The sequence below is a fragment of the Megascapheus bottae genome, chromosome X (assembly GCF_031878675.1).
Source record: "Megascapheus bottae isolate mThoBot1 chromosome X, mThoBot2.hap1, whole genome shotgun sequence".
Classification (NCBI taxonomy): Eukaryota; Metazoa; Chordata; class Mammalia; order Rodentia; family Geomyidae; genus Megascapheus; species Megascapheus bottae.
The window spans coordinates 29,847,844-29,871,580 of NC_143547.1; the positions used below are offsets into that span (position 1 = coordinate 29,847,844).

General features: G+C 47.5%; 1 protein-coding gene across 2 annotated transcripts; it reads left to right on the forward strand.

Moving 5' to 3' along the window:
* The first annotated feature begins 922 nt into the window (after positions 1-922).
* On the forward strand, positions 923-23,387 carry Suv39h1 (SUV39H1 histone lysine methyltransferase). Of its 2 annotated transcripts, none has more exons than XM_090325884.1 (6): positions 923-996; positions 3,441-3,586; positions 8,302-8,964; positions 21,061-21,207; positions 21,292-21,421; positions 22,602-23,387. In XM_090325884.1, the coding sequence occupies exons 1-6, from the start codon at positions 978-980 to the stop codon at positions 22,733-22,735; spliced, it is 1,239 nt and encodes a 412-aa protein (XP_090182010.1). In that variant the 5' UTR covers positions 923-977; the 3' UTR covers positions 22,736-23,387. The 2 variants fall into 2 exon arrangements, with proteins under 2 accessions (XP_090182010.1, XP_090182009.1); XM_090325883.1 differs by lacking the exon at positions 923-996 and adding an exon at positions 1,257-1,608.
* The last annotated feature ends 350 nt before the right edge of the window (positions 23,388-23,737 follow it).

Sequence of the window (23,737 nt, forward strand, 5' to 3'; positions counted from 1 at the left end):
AGGGCTGTCTAACATTCATTTCACACACACTGACTTTTTCTACACAATGTGGGAGCCACTGACTAGAGGCCCCAAGCCTTCATCATACCTTATTTTGTCCAGGCCTCTGGGTGTTGTGGCTCGATTGTGGTTTATATGGGAAGTGAGAGAGTTATAGTAATGGTAGTAAGCAACTGACAGTGCAAGTACCCAGACAAAGCTGGAAATGAGAGCTTGTCCTGACTTAATCCCAGACAGCTAGAGAGGTCTTACTGAATGCTGCGGTTTAGCAATAGTTTCCTCATGAGGAAAATCTCAGCTGATCCCATGTCAAGGGTAGATGGAGAGGAGAGCTGCCTGATAATAGCATGGGGGTAAGGCTTGAGGGAAATCAAGAATCTATTTTGGAAGAAAACCCGAGGGCACAAATGGGTGCTACTATCAAGAGACTAGATGAATGTGGAGACTGCAGTCAATGGACAGACGCCTGACACTAAGACTTAACCCACATCCCGATCTGCATCAGATAATCAGTTGAGCGAAAGTCTGTGGCCTTAGTGCTTCTGGGAAAGTCAAGGCGTACATGGGGTTAAAATGTAAGGACGGACGTCAGAAGGTCTGACAGGAGGAAGAATCCCACTGGGACTGACTAGGGCTGTGATTGGCTAACGCAGTGATGGACAGGCCAGTGCACGCGCAGAGCCCCGGGCAATCTCACCTATCTCGGTGGCCGCCCCGACCGCCTCCAAGGCGCCGCCTCCCAAACGCACATTGAGAAAGCCCAGCAGGCACCCGCCCCCGTCCCCCCTCCTCTCCCCCTCCACCCCGCCGGGAACTAGTCGGTGCTGGGAGGGACCTAGTTGTGCCTCACAGTTGGTCCGCCCGGACACTGCTCGCTGGGAGGCACTGCCAATAGGCTGAGTGTTCCGAGCCACGCCCGCGCTAACTCTCATCTCGCGAGGCCGGCTAGGCCTGACTGTCGTTAGCTGTGTAGAAAGATGGCGGAAAATTTAAAAGGTGAAGTAGTAGCGGTAGAGGCACGGCACGGGCCGTTTAGCCTGGCCAGGTGGACTTGGAAGGGTGATGTAGCCAGCTCGGGTTTCCGGCATCCAAGGCCATGGAGCCGGGAGGTGGAAGCAGGGTGCGGAAACGATGAGGCTCGGGGAGCGCGGGCCTGGCGTGCGGGGTTGGGCGGGGCTCGGAGGAGGGTCGCATGTTTCTAGCCTTGTGGGGCGCGGGACTAAATGAGGACGCGGGAGGGGGGCCCGTGCCTGAGTTCGTGTCAGATCGGTTTGTTTCCGCGCGGGGTCTTGTCAAGCAGTCTGCACCCGCGCGCGGGAAAATTGGGTCCTCGTGACCGTTACCCTTTCGCTTTCCACGCGAGACTCCGGAAAGGAAGGAGAAGGACGGACCCCTTCTTAGACACTTTGGGGGGGAAAGGCTAGCGTAGCCAGATGGTGGAAGAGTTCGGAATAGAGGATTCTTCCTGAAGAGGGGCATGGGGCCTCCTTAGTAGTGCTGGGAGCCTCCGTGTGGAAGAAAAGAGGAGTGACTGCTTTGAGGGGGGACTCTCCGGGAGTAAAGCAGCGAGGAAGATGGATTCCACAAGTGTGACCGGACCTGTAAAGGGTAGGCGCGAGCCTCGCTGTGATCACTGCGCTGCCAGTTGCTGGCGACCTTATTTGGGGTCTGATGATGTTTGAATTGAAAGTTGAAGGAGTTGGGAAGGGAGAAGGGAGATCGGAGACCGCGAAGCACGGGGCACTGGCCTCGTGTCCTCTGGGCCTTAGCTTAAGTGTGTCGGAGGTACACAGGAAATCGTTTCAGAGAAGCACTTGCATGTTTTCATGTTGACATGTGAAGTATTTCGGAGCGGTCTTTAAGATCGATCATTGTAATGGGAAGTCGAAAATATTAAGCGATTTTAAAAGGTGAAGTAGAATGTGGACCTGGAATATTGGCAATCGAATGTTTGGTGACATTTGATAAAATGGCTTCTGAAGCATATTAATGGTATGCTTTGAATCAGAACTTAGGCAATTTTTAAGGTGCTGTCCAGTTGGAAAATGTTGGTGACCCCAGAGATTTGTGTGTGTGTCTGTCTGTGTGTGTGTGTATAGTATATATGTTTGTGCAGTATATACATATATGATCATTTTTTTGTGTATCAGTCCTGAGGCTTGAACCCAGATCCTTGTGCTCTCACTTGGCATTTTCTGCTCAAGGCTGCTGCTTAATCACTTGAGCCACATCCCTCAGTTAAGGCATATTTAAAAGAACCAATGTGTGAGACAGCATGTCAAATACACTGGAAAAATATATTTGAGGGGATTAAGGACATCAGACTAATTCAAGGAATGTAGTGTATTATAATCCCCAAATCTAAAAAGCCCTAAAAATGAAATCTTTTCCTTGAATTTGGGTATCATTCATAGAAAAAGATTTTTTTTGCCACTGCTGGGGTTTGAACTCAGGGCCTAGACACTGTTCTTGGGTTTTCTCAAGGTTGAAGCCTTGAGAAAAAAAAAAGCTGGAAGTGGTGCTGTGGCTCAAGTGGTAGAGCACTAGCCTTGTGAAAAATCCAAGGACAGTGCTTAGGCCCTGAGTGCAAGCCCCATGACTGGCAAAAAAAAAAAATAAAAAAAATAAAACAACTTGAAACAATTCAATGTGTTTAACATCTTTATTTGATTCTATTGTGGAAATCTTATGCTTTTGCAGTAGATGTTGCTATTGCAGTAGATGTTACTTCCTTTGGTAATGTTACTTTTGCTGTTGACATTACTTCCTTTGGTTATGACTCAGTGCCCCTGGGACTGAGCTTAATGTTGGGAGGGGGACATACCTAAAACTACATTTGTATGAAATCCTAGTGGTTTTTTTTTTCTTCCCCCAATCCTGGAGTTTGAGCTCAGGCCCTGAGCACTGTCCTTGGGCTTTCTCAAAGCTAGAGCTCTACCAGTTGAGCCACAGCACCACTTTTTCTATGTGTGTGGCACCGAGGAATCAAACCCAGGTCTTTGTGCATGCTAGGCAAGCACTCTTACCATTAGGCCAAACTCCTGGCCCCTGAAATCCCCGTTTTTAAGTTCCAAAACATATCTGGAAGTTTCAGATTTGAGATTGAAGTCCAGTCTTTTCTGTTAACACCATAGTTGATGCCCTGTTGTAAACTATCCCTCCTCCCCCCCCCACACCTCCCATCAGGGCAGTGTAGGCTTCCTTTCCTTTGCAAAACAGCAATTTTAGGAATCATGGTGGCAGTTTGGGGAATAGTGTAGAGGGGACTGGGAAAATATTCCTTTGAGGTAATTAGTCCACCTAACTTCATCTTGAACCTATTGCCCCAGGAGCTGCCTTGGGCATTGCACGTTCCGGTTCTTGGAACTTGCATAAGTCTCTTAGCTCTGGGGAAGGTGTGTGGATTCAGTTTTCCTGATTCTTGGGTCCCCTCTTTCCAGGATGCAGCATATGTTGCAAATCCTCTTTGCATCAGCTACAGGATCTGTGCCGCCTGGCCAAGCTGTCCTGCCCTGCTCTTGGTGTATCTAAGAGGAACTTGAATGACTTTGAGGTGGAGTACCTGTGTGATTACAAGAAGGTCCGGGTGAGTTTGGGGTGACTTCTTTGGGGGAGGGGTTATCTCAAGCAGATTGGCCTCTTGTTTCTCCACCACTCACATCTGTTGTTAGCAAAGGAAATTATCTCCTCTGATCCTGCCTGAAAAAAAAGGGGTGAATAGATCCTCTTATTCCCACTTTACTGGTGGGAAAATTAAGTGGCTTCTGGAGGAGAGCAGAAGCCATATTAGCCCTAAGTAAATCTGTTAGAATTTGAAATAGAAACCAATTGAAATAGAAACCAATTTTAGTGGTTGCAGTGTAGCTCCCATCTCCCCTAAAGTTGTTTACTGAAACCTTTCAGGGTCAAGAAGTTTTTCCCCCCAAAAAGTTGCTATAGTCAGGCATGGTGGCTCAGGCCTGTAATCCTAGCAACTTGGGAGACTGAGATCTGAGGCTAGCGGTTCAAAGCCATCCTGGGCACTAAAACATCAGTGAGGCTCTTGTCTCCAATTAACCTCTAGAAAACACAAATGGGGTTTGGCTCAAGGGTAGGGCGGTAGCCTTGAGCTGAAGAGCTCAGGGACAACACTCAGGCCCAGAGTTCAAATCCCACCAGCTACAAAAAGAAGGGGGGTTGCTATAACATGACAACAGTTTCCAGAATGGTTACTTAAAAGGATGAAGTAGAGGAACCAAGCCAGCAAGATAGCTTGAGCAGACCAGTGGAAATGAGGCTTTTAACACACCATTCCCCCTCATCCTGGGGCTTAAACTCAGCCTGTGTGCTGTCCTTGACCTTTTATGCTCAAAACTAGTTCTCTACCACTTGGGAAAAGCTCCAATTCTGGCCTTTTGTGGTTAACTTTTTTTCCTTTTTGCCAGTCTTGGGGCTTGAACTCAGGGCCTGAGCACTGTCCTTGGGCTTTTTAAAGGCTAGAGCTCTACCCCTTGAACCATAGCACCACTTCCAGCTTTTTCTGTATATCTGGTATCGAGGAATCGAACCTGGGTCTTTATGAATGCTAGGCAAATACCCTACTACTAGGCTAAAGTTCTGGTCCCTGGTTAAATGTTTTTAAGCCTCTCATAGAGGACTGGGAATGTGGCTTACAGATGGAGTGCCTAGCATGCATGAAGCCCTGGGTTCAATTCCTCAGTGTACATAAACTGAAAAGGCCATAAATGATGCTGTGGCTCAAGTGGTAGAGCTACTAACCTTGAGCACAGAGAGGCTCAGGGACAGTGCCCAGGCTCTTAGTATAATTACAATTCCTAGGACCAGCAAAAAAATGGTCCTCATATACTTTCTTGGCTGGGTATGAACCATAGTCCTTAGACTTCAGCTTCTTGAGTAGCTGGGATTATAGGTGTCAGCCATCAGTGCCCAGTTCTATAGAAACCCTTTTGAGACTTTTTCTTTTTTCTGTCAGTTGTGTGGCTTGAAACTTGGTGTGGGTGCTACCCTTTTTGTTCAAGGGTAGTACCCTACTACTTGGAGCCACAAAACCAATTCTGGTCATTGATTGGGAGATAAGAGTCTCACTAACTTTACTGCCCCAGCTGGCATTGAACCATGATCCTCAGAGCTCAGCTTCCTGAGTAGCTAAAATTACATGCATGAACCACCAACACCTGGCAACTGGGCTTCTTTTTGTTTTTAAGTTCTGTTATAAAAGTGATATACAGGGGCCAGGAGTTTAGCCTAGTGGTAGAGTGCTTGCCTAGCATGCACAAAGGCTCGGGTTTAATTCCTTGATACCACATATATAGAAAAAGCCAGAAGTGGTGTTGTGGCTCAAGTGATAGAGCTCTAGCCTTGAGAAAGCCCAAGGACAGTGTCCAGACCCTGAGTTCAAACCCCAGGACTGGCAAAAAAAATGATGTACAGAGGGATTACAGTTATGTAAGTCAAGTGATGAGTACATTTCTTCCTGGACAGTGGTATTTCTTTGGAGGCTTTTTTTTTCTAATCTGCAAAATGAGGAAGACTTTGAAAGCGGTGTAGCACTAGCCTTGAGGAAAACAAAAATAACTCAAAGACAGCACTCAGAACCCACAAGAAAAAAGAAAAGAGGAAAACTAGTCTTAGCTACCTCAGAGTTATGAGGTTTACTTACTAGAACATGTCAGGTGCTCAAAAAAAATACCTACTACCTAATGCTAGAATATTGCCTAAAACTGGGAAGGTTGCTCAGTGGTAGAGAGTGCTTACCTATAGCATGCATGAAGCCCTGGGTTCCATTCCTCAGTACCACATAAGCAGAAAAGGCAGAAGTGGCTTTGTGGCTCAAGTGGTAGAGTGCTAGCCTTGAGCACAGAGAGGCTCAGGGACAGTGCTCAGGCCCTTAGTTCAAGTCCCAGGACTGGAGGAAAAAAAGCATTGCCTAGTATAGTGGCTAAAGCCTGTAATACTAACTGCTTTAGAGGCAGAGATGGAAGTTTCTATTGCAAGAAAAAAAATAATTCAATGTTTTTGTCCTAGTACTGAGGCTGACCAGGGTGGTATCTTAGCTTTTTTCATCTCCGGGCTGGTGGTGAGCTACCCCTTGTGCCATACTTTCTAATTTTTTTCTTGGTAAGAGATAAGAGGTTCCCTCGAAGACATTTGTTTCCTGGCTAGCTTCCAACCATGATCCTTAGATTTCTGCCTCTTGAGTAGGCAGGATTACAGGCATGAGCCACTGGCACCCAAGGTTTGAGACTCAAATCTTTACTAATAGTTGAGTGCAGTAGGTATACCTACTATTTCCAGCAACCCGAGTAGGTTTGAAGTCTAGGCTAGCCTCTGGCATAAACTCAGATCCTACTAAAAATGTGGCAACTGGAGACTGGGAGAGGGCGAGGGAAAGGGTGAAATTGTCCAAAAAGAAATGTGTTCTTGCTGGGTGCTGGTGGCTCATGCCTGTAATCCTAGTCAATCAGGAGGCTGAGATCTGAGGATTGTAGTTCAAAACCAGCCTAGCAGGAAAGTCTGTGAGACTCTTGTTTACAATTAGCGACCAGAAAACTATATGTGATGCTGTGGTTCAAGTGGTAGAGTGCTAGCCTTGAGCTGAAGAGCTCAGGGACAGCACCTAGGCCGAATTCAAGCCCCATGCCGGACAAAAAGAAAAAAGAAATGTGCTCTTTTCTTCCTTTTTTTTGTTATTGTAAAGATGACGTACAGAGGGGTTACAGTTAGGTAAGTTAGATAATAAGTGTGTGTGGGGGGCCAGGAGTTTGGCCTAGTGGTAGAGTGCTTGCCTAGCATGCATGAAGACCCAGGTTCGATTCCTTGGTACCACATACATAGCAAAAGCCGGAAGTGATGCTGAGACTCAAGTGGTAGAGCTCTAGCCTTGAGAAAATCCAAGGACAGTGCTCCAGCTCTGAGCCCAAGCCCAGGACAGGCAAAAAAAAAATAAGTGTGTGTGTGTGTGTATATATATATATGTATATGTATATGTATATGTATATATATATATATATATTGCCAGTTGTGGGGCCTGGGTTCTGTCCCTGAGCCTCTCTGTGCTCAAGGCTAGTGCTCTACCACTTGAGCCATCACACCACTTCCAGTTTTCTGGTGGTTAATTGGAGATAAAGAGTCTCATGGACTCCAATTAGCCACCAAAAAGTAGAGTTCTGCCTCAAGTAGTACTGCATCAGCCCTGAACAAAAAATCTAAGGGAACAGTGAGTGCCCAGGCCCTGAGTTCAAGCCTCAGTTCCAACACAACACACACACACACAAAAGGGAAAAAAAGGGTCAGAGGTATAACTCAAGTGGTAGAACATCTACTTTACAAGCATCAGTCCCTGAGTTCAGCCCCTTAAAAAATAGAAGAAAAACATTGATTATTTTTCTTCCTTTTGGGGATGAGGAGGGACAGTAAGACAGAGTGTCACTAGGTAGCTCAGGCTACCTGGAACTTGTTATGTAGCCCAGATTGGCTTTGAACTTGCCACCCTCCTGTTTCAATATCTTGAGTACTGGCTTATGCTACCACACATGGGTTTGTTTTTCTTTATTTGCTTGAGGGGAGGGTGCTGTACAATTCGTGAACTTGTGATCCTTCTAACTTTAGTCTTCCTAGTCCTGGGCTCTAGGGTAGGGCTGTAGCCTTGAGCTGAAGAGCTCTGGGACAACACACAGGCGAGGCCAAGTTCAGGCCCCAAGACACACCAAAAAAAAAAAAAAGAGGGCCGGGAGTTTGGCCTAGTGGTAGAGTGCTTGCCTAGCATGCATGAAGACCCGGGTTCAATTCCTCGGTACCCCACATACATAGCAAAAAGCCGGAAGTGGTGCTGAGGCTCAAATGGTAGAGTGCTAGCCTTGAGAAAGTCCAAGGACAGTGCTCAAGCCCTGAGCTCAAGCCCAGGACTGGCAAAAAAAAAAAAAGAGGCCCGCACCAGTGGCTCACACCTGTAATTCTAGCAACTCAGGAGGTTGAGATCTGACGATTGTAGTTCAAAGCCAGCTGAGGTAGGAAAGTCTATGAGACTCCCAATTCACCACCAGAAAACTAGAATTGATGCTGTGGCTCAAAGGATTAGAGCACCAGCCTCGGGCAAAAATGCTCAGGGACAGTGTCTAGGCCCTGACTTCAAGCCCCATCACCTCCTGCTCCCCCCCAAAAAATAAATAAAAAGAGGAGGAAGCTGTTGATGAAAACATGGGTGGAAGGGTATGGTTTGGGGAAATGAAATGCAAAGTAGGCACTGGACAAATAGCAAGGGGGCAGGGTAGGCATTGAACTTAGTAATCCTATCCACCACAGGAACAAGAGTATTACCTGGTAAAGTGGCGTGGGTACCCTGACTCTGAGAACACCTGGGAGCCACGGCAGAATCTCAAGTGTGTGCGCCTCCTCAAGCAGTTCCATAAAGACTTAGAAAGGGAGCTGCTCCGTCGGCACCACCGGTCCAAGACACCCCGGCACCTGGACCCAAACTTGTCCAACTATTTGGTACAGAAGGCTAAGCAGAGGCGGGCTCTTCAGCGCTGGGAGCAGGAACTCAATGCCAAGCGCAACCACATTGGACGTATCACTGTGGAGAATGAGGTGGACTTAGATGGGCCCCCTAAGGCCTTCGTGTACATAAACGAGTACCGTGTTGGTGAGGGCATTACCCTCAACCAGGTAGCTGTGGGCTGTGAGTGCCAGGACTGTCTGTGGGCACCCTCCGGAGGCTGCTGTCCCGGGGCATCCCTGCACAAGTTTGCTTACAATGACCAAGGCCAGGTACGTCTACGAGCTGGGCAGCCCATCTACGAGTGCAACTCCCGCTGCCGCTGTGGCTATGACTGCCCCAACCGTGTAGTCCAAAAGGGCATCCGCTATGACCTCTGCATCTTCCGCACAGACGATGGGCGTGGCTGGGGTGTCCGCACCCTGGAGAAGATCCGCAAGAACAGCTTCGTCATGGAATATGTTGGCGAGGTAAGGAGCTAGGCCTGGGAGGGCATGTGTGTAGCCTTTCTCACTGTGTGTTGGAAATATGTGTACTCAGTTTCCACTATCATGTTCCTGAAATGTCCTGCTTTCCTTGTGTGGAGGGTCTGGAAAGCCTTGTCTGCATGGCTTAGGGACAAGAATACATAGCAACCTAGGGGGGGGCATGGTGGCTGGCTTGCCTGTAATTCTAGTTTATAACTGTAATCCTAGCTACTGAGGAGGCTGAGATCTGAGAATCTTGGTTCAAAGCCAGCCCAGGCACTACAAAGCCTGGAGACTCATTTCCAATTAACCTCTAAAAATGGGAGGTGGGGCTATGGCTCAACGGTAGGGTGGTAGCCTTGAGCTGAAGAGCTCAGGGACAGTGTCCACTAGGCCCTGGGGTAGGGTGGTAGCCTTGAGCTGAAGAGCTCAGGGACAGCACCCAGGCCCAGAGTTCAAGCCCCATGACCCCCTCCCCTCCAAAAAAAAAGCAGTATAGAAACTGCTTCACTGGGCCTGGAGTGTGGCCTAGTGGTAGAGTGCTCACCTAGCACGCACAAAACCCTGGATTTGATTCCTCGGTACCACATTCCAAAAGCTGTGGATGGTGCTGTGGCTGAATTGGTGTAGAGTTCCAGCCTTGAGAAAGCCCAAGGACAGTGCTCAAGCCTTGAGTCAAACCCCAGGACCTGCAAAAAAAGAAAGAAGCAACAGCAGAAGATGACAAAGAAGAAAGAGCTCCAGGCAACAGTCCTTTAATTTAATTTTTTTTTTTACAGTCCTGGGGCTTGAACTTGGTCTGAGTGCTGTCCTTGGGCTTTCTCAAGGCTAACACTCTGCTACTTGAGCCACAGTGCCACTTCTGGCTTTTTCTGTGTATGTGGTACTGAGGAATCAAATCCAGGGCTTTGTGAATACTAGGCAAGCACTCTACCACTAGGCTATGTTCCTAGCCTCATCAGTTGTTTTAGAGGCAGTTTGCTGTGAGAGCAGAATTGTGTCACCTAAAAAGGCATGTCATCTCTGGTTACAGGGCCCTGTTACCACAAATGAGTCTGGAATAGGATGCAGGCATGCCTTAGATGGTGGTTGGCTATCTTCTCTAGATCACCTTGGGGAAAGGCTAGAAGATATGTGAGGCAGGTCAGCTGCTCAAATTCTAGTGGCTTTGCATGTGAGGATACTTCGTTTGCTCAGAAACTTCTGAGCAGGTGTTTCAGTGGGGGAGATTCTTAGGGTTTTTTATTTTCCTGCTTGTGCTTTTCTCAAAAGCACAGAACCTGTTGCCAGATCCTCAGCATTGCCTGGAAGGTTCCGGTGAACTGGTGGAGGAACTGAAGGTGAGGGTTCTAATAGGTCAGGCCTGGACACAGCGCTTGTCACTTCTGCTCACTGTATGCTGGCTGGAACTCGAGCACTTTACCTCAGTATTAGGTAGGGATTAGAGAGGAAATGATTTAGCCATGTATGTGGTCAAGTGCAAAATAAGAGTTAAAATGGGTGAATAACTGTAAGGGTGTCTGCCACAGTGTTAGGTCCTAAGGTAGGATATGGTGGGCCTTTTTATCAGGGAAATGTGTTTTGTTTTGTGTTTTTGTTATTATTATTATTATTTTTAATATAGACTTGTGTTGAGTCTGGTGTTGGTGGCTCATTCTTGTAATCCTAGCTACTCAGGCTGAGATCTGAGGATAGCAGCTCAAAGCCAGCTGGGGCAGTAAAATCTGAGACTCTTATCTCTAATTAACCACCAGAAAACTGCAAGTGGTACTGTGGCTCAAAGAGTAATAGCTCAGGGATAGCATCTAGGCCCGAGTTCAAGTCCAAGGACTGGAAAAAACCTGTCTTAAGTCTTGGGAGATATTTAGCATCCCTGGACCTTGACCATTGACCCTTCTTAATCCCTGAGTATGCCTTGCCATAGGGTCAGCCCCAAACACCTTTCTCCCTTTCTTTCTTTCTTTCTTTCTTCCTTCCTTCCTTCCTTCCTTCCTTCCTTCCTTCCTTCCTTCCTTCCTTCCTTCCTTTCTTCCTTCCTTTCTTTCTTTCTTTCCTTCTTTCTTTCTTTCCTTTCTTTCTTTCTTTCTTTCTTTCTTTCTTTCTTTCTTTCTTTCTTTCTTTCTTTCTTTCTTTCTTTCTTTCTTTCTTTCTTTCTTTCTTTCTTTCTTTCTTTCTTTCTTTCTTTCTTTCTTTCTTTCTTTCTTTCTCCAGTCCAGGGGCTTGGATTCAGGGCCTGAGCACTGTCCTTGGGCTTTCTCAAAGCCTAGTGTTCTACCACTTGAGCCACAGCACCACTTCCAGCTTTTTCTATGTATGTAAGACCAAAGAATAGAACCTGGGTCTTTATGCATGCTAGGTTAGCACTCTTACCACTAAATCAAACTCCTGGCCCAACCTGCATAGATTTCTATGGGTCCCTCAAGGGACACACATCTGAGGGTGTGTACACTACAGCAGTGACACAGCTGAGGAAGAAAGGCCCCCATTCTGAAGAATCAGAGTAGAGGGTCAGACTCTGGAGGGACAGATAATATAGTCTCAAGGCAAGGTAATCTACACCATAGAGGTCCCTAACAGTCCAAACAAGGGAATATCCATACCCCAGATAATCTGTTAGAGGAAATGTCTGTGTAGAGCAGAGAGTCAGGCTGTTGGGTGGAACTGGAGGAAAAACTCATGCTCTTCCCACTTCCTGGCTTGGGAAGTAGCCACACCTGTGCTGTTGTGAGGGTCCAGATGTGTTCTTACCCCTAGATAAATCTGGGGATCAGGTCTATACCCATGAGTACCCTGACAGGACAGAGGTATCCATGCCCTTAGAAGGAGGCACTGTCTAGAGAAGAACATATTCTTACTCTGAGGGCTTCTGGAGATCTGGAAGGGGAGGTGTTCAGATCTTAAAGATCCTAACTGTCCTAGAGGCTACCCAGAAGGAATCAAGTCAGCTTCACTGTACTGACTAGTAGGTAGAAGAAAAGCTATCTCTACATAGGATTTTACACACCCTGGGCATCTTCACAGCCCCCCTGGCCTTAGTGTTCTGACTTCCCCTCCGGCGTTTCCAGAGGGCTTTCTCACCTTTTCTTTTTCTTTTGCCATCCTTGGGGATTGAGCTAAGGGCCTGGTCACTGTCCGTGGGCTTCTTTTGCTCAAGGCTAGGACTCTACCACTGGAGCCGCATGGCCACTTCCAGCCTTTTCTGTTTATGTGGTACTGAGGAATCAAACCCAGAGCTTCATGCATGCTAAGCATGCTCTCTACCACCAAGGCACATTTCCAGCCCCACCTATTCCACTCTTTTTTTTGGCCAGTCTTGGTCTTGAGCTCAGGGCCTGAGCACTGTCCTTGGACTTTCTCAAGGCTAGAGCTCTACCACTTGAGCCTTAGCACCACTTCCGGCTTTTTTTTCTATGTATGTGGTACCGAGGAATCGAACCCGGGTCTTCGTGCATGCTACGCAAGCACTCTACCACTAGGCCAAACTCCCAGCCCCACCTATTCCACTCTTAACAAGTTTCTATCTTTTTTTGTGAGTCATGGGGCTTGAACTCAGTCAACTCGACTCTCTTTGTTTCAGTTTCCTAATCTAGAATGTGGGAGTTGTTATAGGCATTTAGCTAGTGATTCCATGTGAAGCACTTTGAGGAGACACTTGAACCGTGCTCAGTATACAGTAAGTCTCAGGTGAGTGTTAGCAGGTGTAGTCTAAAAGTTAGAAAATTCAAAATGCTTAGGCTATAGGGTCCTGACTCTTATACCCTAAAATCAACAGGGTTTCCTGGGGCCCCTTCTCTGAACAATTTTCTCCATGCTATTTCATTACCTCATCTGTCTATAGTCAGCAACTTCCAGGCCCCCTCTGGAAAGGTGCTCTGAGATCCATGGGCCTTTTTTTTTGCCAGTCCTGGGACTTGAACTCAGGGACTAGGCCCTGTCCTTGGGCTTCTCAAGGCTAGCGCTCTACACTTGCCAGTGTCACTTCCAGCTTTTTCTGTGTATGTGGTGCCAAGATATTGAACCCACGGCTTTATGCGAGCTAGGCAAGTACTCTACCACTAGGCCAGGCTCCTGGCCCCTATGGATCTTTTTTTTTTCTTTTCTATCCTTTTTTTGTGGGTCACATGTCTTGAACTCAGCCTGGGCGCTGTCCCTGAGCTCTTCAGCTCAAGGCTACCACCCTACCCTTGAGCCAAGCCCCACTTCTCTTTTTCTAGAGGTGAATTGGAGATAAGAGTCTCAGGTTCTTTTGTGCCTGGGCTCGCTTTGAACCGTGATCCTCAGATGTCAGCCTCCTGAGTAACTAGGATTACAGGCATGAGCCTCCACTCCCACACCCGACCCCCATGGGTCTTTCTAATAGTGCCACAGTTCCCCCAAATATTTTCAGTGCCTCACTCCTTCCCACCTGGCCTGAAGATGACCCAGCAGGATGGGTAGGAGAGTGGGCTCCAAACCCATCTGGCTACAAGATTGGGTTTAGCCTGACCCAACAGAAGCCTATTTAGTCTGTTATTCTACTTGTGGTGAAATTATGCAGTGGTACCATTCTGTAGACTTCCAAAGTGCTATGTAATTGAGGCCATAAGCCCTATACCTCACTGCTACACTGCTACTTTGGGACACTGACAATCACATCTGCCATGTGAATAGCCTTTCATTTCTTTGCAATATGTCATTTTGTCCAAATCTTCATATTCAGCATTTGTTGTTGGTCATGGGGCTTGGACTCTGGGCCTGGGCACTGTCCCTGAGCTCTTCAGCTTAAGGCTACTGTCCTAACCCTCAGGCCACAGTACGGCTTCCATTTTTCTAGAGGTTAATTGGAGATAAGAGTCACAGGTTCTTTTGTGCTCAGGCTGGCTTTGAACAGCAATCCTTAGAACTTAGCCACCTCAGTAGTTAGGATTACAGGCAATGAGCCACCTTGTCTGGCCAGAACTTTTTTTTTTTTTTTGGTCAGTGGTGGGGCTTGAACTCTGGGCCTGGGTACTGTCCCTGAGCTCTTCAGTTCTTCAAGGCTAGCACTCTCTGATATTGATCCACAGCACCACTTCACTTCAGAACGTTTTTACCTTCAACCAGCATAGACTGCTAGCAGCACATTTTATCTATTATGAAACATGTATCCCCTTCATAGTTGAATAGCTCTGAAATGAAGGCGAGTGTTAATTGATGTAATTAAATATCATTTAATTAGCTTACTCCCTTGGTAAAGGGCATCTTAATAAGATTTGGCACTCATTAAGTCTCTGTTCCTAATAAGACCACTTCACCTCATGAAATCAGGATGGAACTTTTGACACCTTGCTTATTCTACTGGTTAAGAAAACAGAGGTCCTGAGAAGTGTAGTAACATGTTCAGAATCACAAAGCTAGTAATTTTTTTGCCTGTGTTGGGGCTTGAACTAAGGGCCTGGGCCCTATCCTTGGGCTTTCTCAAGGCTGGAACTCTACCACTTGAGCCACATCACCACTTCTGGTTTTTCTATGTATGTGGTACTGAGGAATCAAACCTGGGTCTTCATGCATGCTAGACAAGCACTCTACCACTAGGCCAAACTCCTGGCCCCTTACAAAAAACCTTTTTATTTTTGTGAGTCATCGCACATGAACTTGGCCTGGGTGCTGTGCCTGACCTCTTCAGATCAAGGCTACCACCCTACCCTGGAGCTCAGTTTTTTAGAGGTGAATTGGAGATAAGAGTCTCAGGTCCTTTTGTTGCCTAGGTTGGCTTTGAACCTTGATTCTCAGATCTCAGCATCCTGAGTTTCTAGGTTTACAGGTGTGAGCCAGTGCATGTACCTCTTAAAAGAAAAACTTTTAAAAAGCCAAGTGTCTAACACTGGTGCTCAGCCAGGCCTGCTGTTTTTTTTGGGGGGGGGTGAGGTGGGGAGAGGGTAGGGGTGCTAAGGAAACAAGCACAGGGAAAGGACATTGAGAACCTTACTTCTGGGTAATGGCAGCTGCTTCAGTCTGTTATATCCTGCTCCCATCCACAGCCTTTCCAAACTGCCAGTTCCTATGCTGTCTGTCTGCCCCAACAGTGTGGAAAGCTGCTTGGTATGGTAAAACAGGGATGGGAAGAGACTTGGGTTTGTTCCGGGCTTTTCAAGGTAGGCCAACTATTAAAAGTGTGGCATTAGGAAGAGAAGGAACCGTTTGTGCCCTAGAGGGTTTGTGTGATGACTCAACTCCTGGTGAGACTGGGGGAGCCAGTAAGGGCAGACTAGGCAGGAAGGTGGAGCCTGCAGAGGATGTGGGCATTCTCCTTGGCATGGGGAGGAGGTACAGTTAGAAAGATGGCTCAGACAAGAGCCAGTGTGCTGGTAAGAGGCTGTCTTTTGATCCTAGAGCTTATTGAGTGAGGTGACTAAGTGGCTAGGAAGCTTGTTGCTCAGAAGAAGTTATCTCGTGTTAGCCAATATCACAAAGTAGAGACTGACCTCAGAATTTTGGGCCTCACATGGATCCTTCGGCTTTCCTTCCCTCCCTCCCTCCCTCCCTCCCTCCCTCCCTTCCTTCCTTCCTTCCTTCCTTCCTTCCTTTCTTCCTGCCTGCCTGCCTGCCTTCCCTCCCTCCCTCCCCTCTCTATTTCTTTTTTTTTTTTCGATTGTGTGGCTTGAGCCCTGGACCTGGGTGCTGTCCCTGAGCTTTTCTTTTCTTGTTCTCAAGGCTAATGCTCTACTACTAGACCACAGTTTCTAGCTTTTTTGGTAGTTAATTGAAGATAAGAGCCCCATGTATTTCTTTCACGTGCTGGCTTTGAACCCTTGTTTTCAACCTCTTTAGCTAGATTATAGAGGGAAGCCACCAGTGCCCAGCTCACTTGGCTTTTATTTTTCCAGTCTTAGGCCTTGAACTCAGTCTGGGTGCTGTTCCTGAGCTTTCTTGCTCTTGCTCTTTCTCTTGCTTTTTCTTTCTTTCTCTCTTCCTCCCCCCTCCCTCTTTCCCTCTCCCCTTCTTGCTTCTCTTCTCAAGGCTAGCACTCTAGCACTTGAGCCACAGTTCCACTTCTGGCTTTTTTGGTAGTTTACTGGAGATAAGAGTCTCATAGCTTTCCTGCCTGGACTGGCTGAAAAGTGATCCTCAAATCTCGGCCTCCTGAGTTGCTAGGATTGCAGGCAGGAGCACATCAGCGCCTGGCTTCACTTGGCTTTTTTTGTGGAAGGCTGGGGTTCTACCACTTGAGACATACCTCTACTTCTGGCTGTTTGCTGCTGAATTGGAGATAGGAATCTCATGGACTTTTCTTTCCTTCCTTCTTTTTTTCTTTCTTTTTTTTTGCCAGTCCTGGGGCTTGAACTCAGGTCCTGGGCACTGTCCTTGGACTTTCTCAAGGCTAGTGCCCTGCCACTTGAGCCACAGCACCACTTTTCTGTGTGTGTGGTATCGAGGAATCAAGCCTAGGGCTTCCTGGCCACATTATGAACTTTTTTGTCAGTTTGGTTTTGAACTGTGATTCTTAGATCTCAACCTCCTGAATAGCTAGGATTACAAATGTGAGCCGCTGGCATCTAGCAGTGATTTGCTTTTTCTTCTGTTCCCACCCCCCAGCCATAACAAAGTATCATTTGTTTAATTTAATTTTTATTTTATTATAAAGGGATGAGGGAATATGGTTTCTTAAGTCAGGTATGGAAGACATTTCTTTTTTTTCCAGTCCTAGGAATGAGCTCGGGGCCTGAGCACTGTACTTGGGATTTCTCAAGGCTAGAGCTCTACCACTTGAGCCTCAGCATCACTTCTGGCTTTTTTCTATTATGTGGTACCGAGGAATTGAACCCGGGTCTTTGTGCATGCTATGCAAGCACTCTTACCACTAGGTCAAACTCCCGGCCAGGAATACATTTCTTTTCGTACATTGGCACCCAGTTTGCTCCTTCTTTCACTCATTCATTTGGTAGAATTTAGTGTCGTGGTTCTGGGCTACAACTGAAGATAACAAACACATTCTAAGCACCTACTACCTGTGAGCTATACCTCAGCCTATAGGGGATTTTTATTGAGTATTGACGCCTACCCTATACCTACCTAGTCCCAGCTCACAGGGGTCACAGTCTACTGGGAAAGGGCTCAATCTGGCTGTGACCCTCAAGAGTCACAGAAGCAGGGAGATACTTGATGTTGATTAAGCAACAATGCTTAGGAAAATGTCAAGGATGTATATCCTCCAGAGTAGGCTGCAAGTCATACAAAGGCATGCTACCAGGCTAAAGAATAGAGACTCTCAGCTGGGCTTGGTGGCTCATACCTGTAATATCAGCTACTCAGGAGGCTGCCATCTGAGGATCAAGATCTGAGGATCAAAGTTCAAAGCCAGCCCGAGCACAAAGAACTTGTATCTCCAATTAACCTCTAGAAAAGGGAAGTGAGGCTTGGCTCAAGGGGTAGGGTGGTAGCCTTGAGCTGAAGAGCTCAGGGGCAGTGCCCAAGCTGAGTTCAAGCCCCATGCCCCCCCCTCCCAAAAAAGAGTAGAGACTCTCTTGTAAGGGATTTAACAAGAGCCAAAGGAATGTGGTGCTTGAGACCCTGAGTTCAAGCCCCAGTACTGGTACCAAAAAATTGCATATGAAAAAGTCCAGTGGACTGAGATGAGAGTATGCCCGAGTGGTGGTAGAGGGCTTGCCTATCATTCACAAAGTCCTGGGTTCAATTCCTTGGTACTACATACCTAGAAAGAGCCAGAAGTAGTGTTTGTGGCTCAGGTGTAGAGTGCTAGCCTTGAGAAAGCCCAAAGAGAATGCCCAGGCCCTAAGTTCAAGCCCCAGGAATGGCCAAAAAAATGTAATCCAAATATAGCCAGGCACCAGTGGCTCATGCCTGTAGTCCTAGCTACTCAGGAGGCTGAGATCCAGGGATCCTGGTTCAGATCTAGTCCGGGCACAAAAGTCTGTAAGATTCTTATCTCCAACTAACCACCAGAAAACTGGAAGTGGTGCTGTGGTTCAAAGTGTAAAACACTAGCTTTGAGCTGAAGAGCTCAGGAACAATGCCCAGGCCCAGAGTTTAAGCTCCATGACTGACCCCCCCTCCAAAAAAAACCCCTCACAACTGAAAATCTTCAGGATGTAATGAGAGAGGCAACAAACACTGTGGCCGGGAAGTAAATAGGAGTGTCAGGAAGTGGTTAATTTGTAAGTCAGAAGAAACATGGCACCCCAGCCACATGGGGTGTGTGGAAATGTTTGTGTTGGGCCAGGCGTGTGGCCTAGTGGTAGAGTGCTTTCCTAGCATGCACTAAACCCCTGGATTCAGTTCCTCAGTACCATATACACAGAAAAATTTGGAGGGGCTGGGAGTTTGGCCTAGTGGTTAAAGTGCTTGCCTAGCATGCATGAAGACCCAGGTTCGATTCCTCGGTACCACATACATAGAAAAAAGCCGGAAGTGGTGCTGAGGCTCAAGTGGTAGAGCTCTAACCTTGAGAAAGTCCAAGGACAGTGCTCAAGCCCTCAGCTCAAGCCCAGGACTGGCAAAAAAAATTTGGAAATGGTGCTGTGGGTCAAGTGGTAGAGCACTAGCTGTGACCAAAAAAAAAAAAAAGCTCAAGGATAGAGTCCGGGCCCTGAGTTCAAGCTTTAGGACTGACAAAAACAAATAAAAAAAGGTTGTTTGCAGTGTACAGTGGGTGTTTGAGGAAGAGAAAGGGAAGGGAAAAGAAGTGTAAGGAAAAGAGAGTATTAGACTTATCTGGAAGACTGCCACTTAACTGAGGACAGCTTGCTGGGCTAGAGAGCTGAAGAAAAAGAAGTTGGTACTACAGTCTCCTGTGGGCCATGCATTCTTCGTTTCTAAGAAGTGGGAGGAAGTTGGAAGAGGCCTAGGACTTCAGGCCTCCTGAGTTGAGACAGTAGTCTTGGGTACAGTGGGACCTTGGCCTGGGGAAGTGTACAGTCAAGCTTGAACATTGCCAGAGGCTCTATGGAGGGGAGGAGAGCTCTGTCTAGGCTGGAGTAAGGTGAAGCTGTGCAATGGTAGCTCATGCCTATAATCCTAGGGAATCAGGAGTCTGAATCTGAGGATCATAGGTTTGAAGCCAGATTGGGCAAGAAAGTCTGTGAGACACTCTGTTACTCAGTTAACCCTCCCACACACGACAGAAAAATGGAAATGGAGTTGTGGCTCAAGCTGCAGTAGTAGAGTTAGCTCCAGCACAAAAGCTCGGGTATAGTGCTTAGCACTCCCCCCAAAAGTGAAGTAGAATTCATCAATAGGTTTGGCGGAGTATTTTCATGTTCCCTAGGATTGGGAGCCCAGCTGAGGAGAAGACATGAGGTGTTGGGGGGAGTGTGGCTTAGTGGTTGAGTGCTTGCCTAACATGTACGAAGCCCTGGATTCAATTCCTTGGTTACCACATATGCAGTAAAAGCCAGAAGTGTTGTGGCTCAGGTGGTAGAATGCTAAGCTGTAAGAATGCTCAAGGACAATGCACAGGCTCTGAGTTCAATCCCCAGAACTGTCAAAAAAAAGATGTGGGGAGGGATCCAACTGCTTCTCCCGGACTGGGCATTGGCACAGCCAAGCACATTGTAGAGCTGTGGGATAGCTTCTCTCGTCTCTGCTTAGGTATCTTTATCTTTTATTTTTATTTATTTTTGGTGGGTCTTGGGGCTTGAACTGTGGGCCTAGGTGCTGTCCCTGGGCTCTTCAGCTGGAGCCTACCACCCTACCCCTTGAGCCACAGCCCCAATTCCCATTTTCTAGTGATTGACTGCAGATAAGAATCTCATGTTCTTTAGTGCCCAGGCTGGCTTTGAGCCTTAGATCTCAGCCTCCTGAGTAGCTAGGATTACAGGCATGAGCCATACTTCCAGGCTGCTTGGGTATCTTTAATGTTCTCTCTTTATCTCACACATTCTATCTCTCATTCTGTCCCAGGATTTTGGCTTTGGACTCTTTCCAGAATATCTCAAACTCAGGGACTTTAGGACCTTGAACTTGGAGGCCTGAGCGCTGTCTGAGCATTTTTGCTCAGGGCTAGAGTTTTACCATTTTAGGCCACAGGGCTGCTTCCAGTTTTCTGGTGACTAATTAGAGCTAAGGGTCTCATGGACATTCTTGCCTAGGCTGGCTTTGAACCTGAATTCTCAGATCTTAGCCTCCTCAGCTGGTGGCTTGAGCCACCAGCATGCGGCCATTGGGCCCTTTCATACTCATTCTGTGTTTCTGTCTGACTAAAGCTTTTGTCTGAGTTGTCTTTTTCTGCCCATTCTGACTTTCTCCCTGCTCCTCCCCGACTTGGACTCGCCTTGAACACTGTCCTTGGGTTTTCTCAAGGCTAGAGCTCTACTACTTGAGCCACAGTACCACTTCTATGTGTGTGGTACCAAGGAATGGAACCCGGGTCTTTGAACATGCTAGGCAAGCACTCTACCACTAGGCTAAACTCCCCCCGCCCCGTGCTGGGGTCCTGGGGCCCTCGGGCTTTAACTTAGGTCCTGAGAACTGTCCTTGAGGTTTCTCAAGGCTAGCGCTCTACCACTTGAGCCACAGCACACTTCCAGCCTTTTCTGAGTATGTAGTACTGAGGAATTGAACCCAGGGCTTTGTGCATTCAAAGCAAGCACTCTACCTACCATCAGACAATACTCTGAGCCCCTTACTCTGAATTTCTGAGTCCCTGTCTTGCTCTGTCTCAAGGGCTCTGGCATATCTTCAGCAGTCTTTTCTTTTTTTTTTTTTTTGGTCAATTGTGGGGCTTGAACTCTGGGCCTGGGCACTGTCCCTAAGCTCTTCAGCTCAAGGCTGCCACCCTACCCCTTGAGCTACAGTGCCACTTCTGGTTTTCTAATAGTTAATTGGAGATAAGAGTCTCAGGGACTTTAGTGCCTGGGCTGGCTTTGAACCAAGATCCTCAGATCTCAGCCTTTTGAGTTGTTATGATTACAGGCGTGAGCCACCACTGCCCAGCTAAAGCAGTCTTTCTGGGCAGCAGAAGGTGGACTTTCTCCGTTGAAGTCAAAGCCCCCCCCCACCTCTGAAAGGATGGCTTCATGCCATCCAGAAGCAGAAGGGAGAGGTGGGTGGTATATAGCTGAGAAGTGGTAGACCAACTTGCCTGAAACTTTCATGAGAAATCTGTCATCCTTCTTTTCTCAGATCATTACCTCAGAGGAGGCAGAGCGGCGGGGCCAGATCTACGACCGCCAGGGTGCTACCTACCTCTTTGACCTGGACTACGTGGAGGACGTGTATACTGTGGATGCCGCCTACTATGGCAATATCTCCCATTTCGTCAACCATAGTGTGGGTCCCCCAGCAGGTGGGCAGGGGGTTGAGAGGGGTAGGCCGAGGTTCTTCCTCACCCTCCCACTGTTCTTTCTTGCCCAGTGTGACCCCAACCTGCAAGTGTACAACGTATTCATAGATAACCTTGATGAGCGGCTGCCCCGCATCGCTTTCTTTGCCACAAGGACCATCTGGGCAGGCGAGGAGCTCACCTTTGATTACAACATGCAAGGTGGGGGCAACAGGGGCCCGGGGGGATTGGGGTACACAGTGACTTGGAATATGAAGACCCCTCCCCCTTCCCAAGGGACAGGTGGGAGGGGTCACTCAGGATCAAAGGAACTTCGTTTATTGGAATTCTTTTTTCTTTTTCATTTTCTTTTTCGCCAATTCTGGGGCTTGAACTCAGGGCCTGGGCACTGTCCCTGAGCTGCTTTTGCTCAAAACCAACACTCTAACACTTGATCCACAGTACCACTTCTAGCCTTTTCTGTTTATGTGGTACTGAGGAATCGAATCCAGGGCTTCATGCGTGCTAGAAAAGCACTCTACCACTAAGCCACATTCGCAGCCTTCACTGGAGCTTTAAAGATGTTCTAACTCCCATTTTCCTGCCTGGACTTCTGCCCATACCTTGGGGTAGTCCCTGTAATCCCCATCTGAGCCCCAATCAGAGTCTTGCCAAGACTTACAGGAAAGGATGTTTGGCTAGAGAGTTAGGGTGTTCTTGTGCTGTTTTTTGTTTTGTTTTATTTTGTCAGTCATGGGGCTTGAACACATGGTGCTGTCCCTGAGCTCTTCAGTTCAAGGCTAGCATTCTATTTTGAGCCACAGTGCCACTTCTGGTTTTCTGGTGGTTAATTGGAGATAAGAAGCTGAGGAGCCAGCTCCTGCCTGGGATGTGTTCAAACGGTGATTCTTCGATCTTAGCCTCTTGAATAGCTAGTATTACAAGTGTGAGTGCTCAGCTCTGTGCCCCAACTTGATTGAGCTGTGCCCCTAGCCCCTCCCTAGTGTAGCAGGGAGAATGGCCTTCCTTCCTCCAAGTATCTGGACACCCTTGTGGCCTCCAGCCATAGCTCTCCTTCACACACTAGCTTCTGAGACACCTGGGATATATCTGGGTAGAAGAGAAGATTAGGTGTCCTTCTGGATTGCCCAGGTGGCCCTCCATTGCATTCTCCTCTTGATCCCTTGATAACCCATCTGCCTGTCCTAACCGCCTTCAACTTCTAGCCTAAACATCCCTCTAGTGCTTTGATTTGGCCCTAGCTCTCAACCCTCATCCCATAGATCATCTCCTAACTCAAGCTCCTTTGGCCCTTGGTCTCCTGGAGTAGAGGGTAGCAAGATGCTCCATACAGGCCTTCTAACAAGTTCCTTCCCTCCCTTTCTGATTATGACTCCAATAGTGGATCCTGTGGACATAGAAAGTACTCGCATGGACTCCAACTTTGGCCTGGCTGGGATCCCTGGATCCCCCAAGAAGCGAGTTCGTATTGAATGCAAGTGTGGGACTCAATCCTGCCGAAAATACCTCTTCTAGTCCTGAGACGTCTTCATCAGACTGACTGAGAAGCCTGAACCCACCCGTCTCTCCCCTACTGCTGTCTCTTGTGGGGATGACCACCAAAGCCTCACCTGCTGCCACCTTGCCACCTGCCCTTGCTTGCTTCCACCTGCCCCAGGGTGAGGATCAACTCCCGGTCCCCTTGCCCTTTCCCAGTTCCAATCGTGGGTTGCACTTAGAAACCTCCCACTCGCCACTTTTGGAAATACTTTTTTGTTAATGTCAAGTTTTGTCTATCTTTGGGATTTAGGACCTTTCCTTTCATAGAGGTCCAAAGTCTAAACCCCAGAATAGAGGTGAGTATAGTTGGCTGGTGGTTATAATGTTTTTTTCACTATTTTTTTCTTTTGAGACAGAGTTTTTATGTAATTGAGGCTGGCCTGGAAACTTGCTATAAAGTCCAGGGTGCCCTTGAATTTGTGTCCCTCCTTGTCTCCCAGTTCCCAAGTGTGGGAATTCACATGTGTGTGGTACCACACCCAGACAAGATACTTGTTTTTGCACCTGCCTTTTTTTTTGTTATTTTGCCTAGAGCTTGAGGGCTCTGTTGCAGGTCTCTTTCCTGCCCCTTCGGTATGAAACAACAGGGCAGCTGCATAGAGATCTTGTCCTCCTGAAAGAACAGATTTCCCAGGGCTGTGACCAAGTTTGGTTTCTATTTATTGTGTTTATGATGCTAGCCTGAAGAGTTGTAAGTTCTCTCATCAGGGCTGTATATCTGGGAAGCCTACAATGCCACTGGAAGGGAGATGGATACCTATGGCCTAGACTCTGCCAGTCTTGAAACAAGGAGCTAAGGATTAAGTTTTGTCTTTATCAAGCAGTATCCCACACTCTTGGGCACTCCTGAGGATTCTGAAAACCCTAGCCCTGGAGTACGATTGACTTCTGGGACTACTTGAGGCTGGAATCAAGACCTAGATAGCCTGTAGATAGCACTTAGAACAATAATGTGCATTGATTAGAAGCTGAGTACCT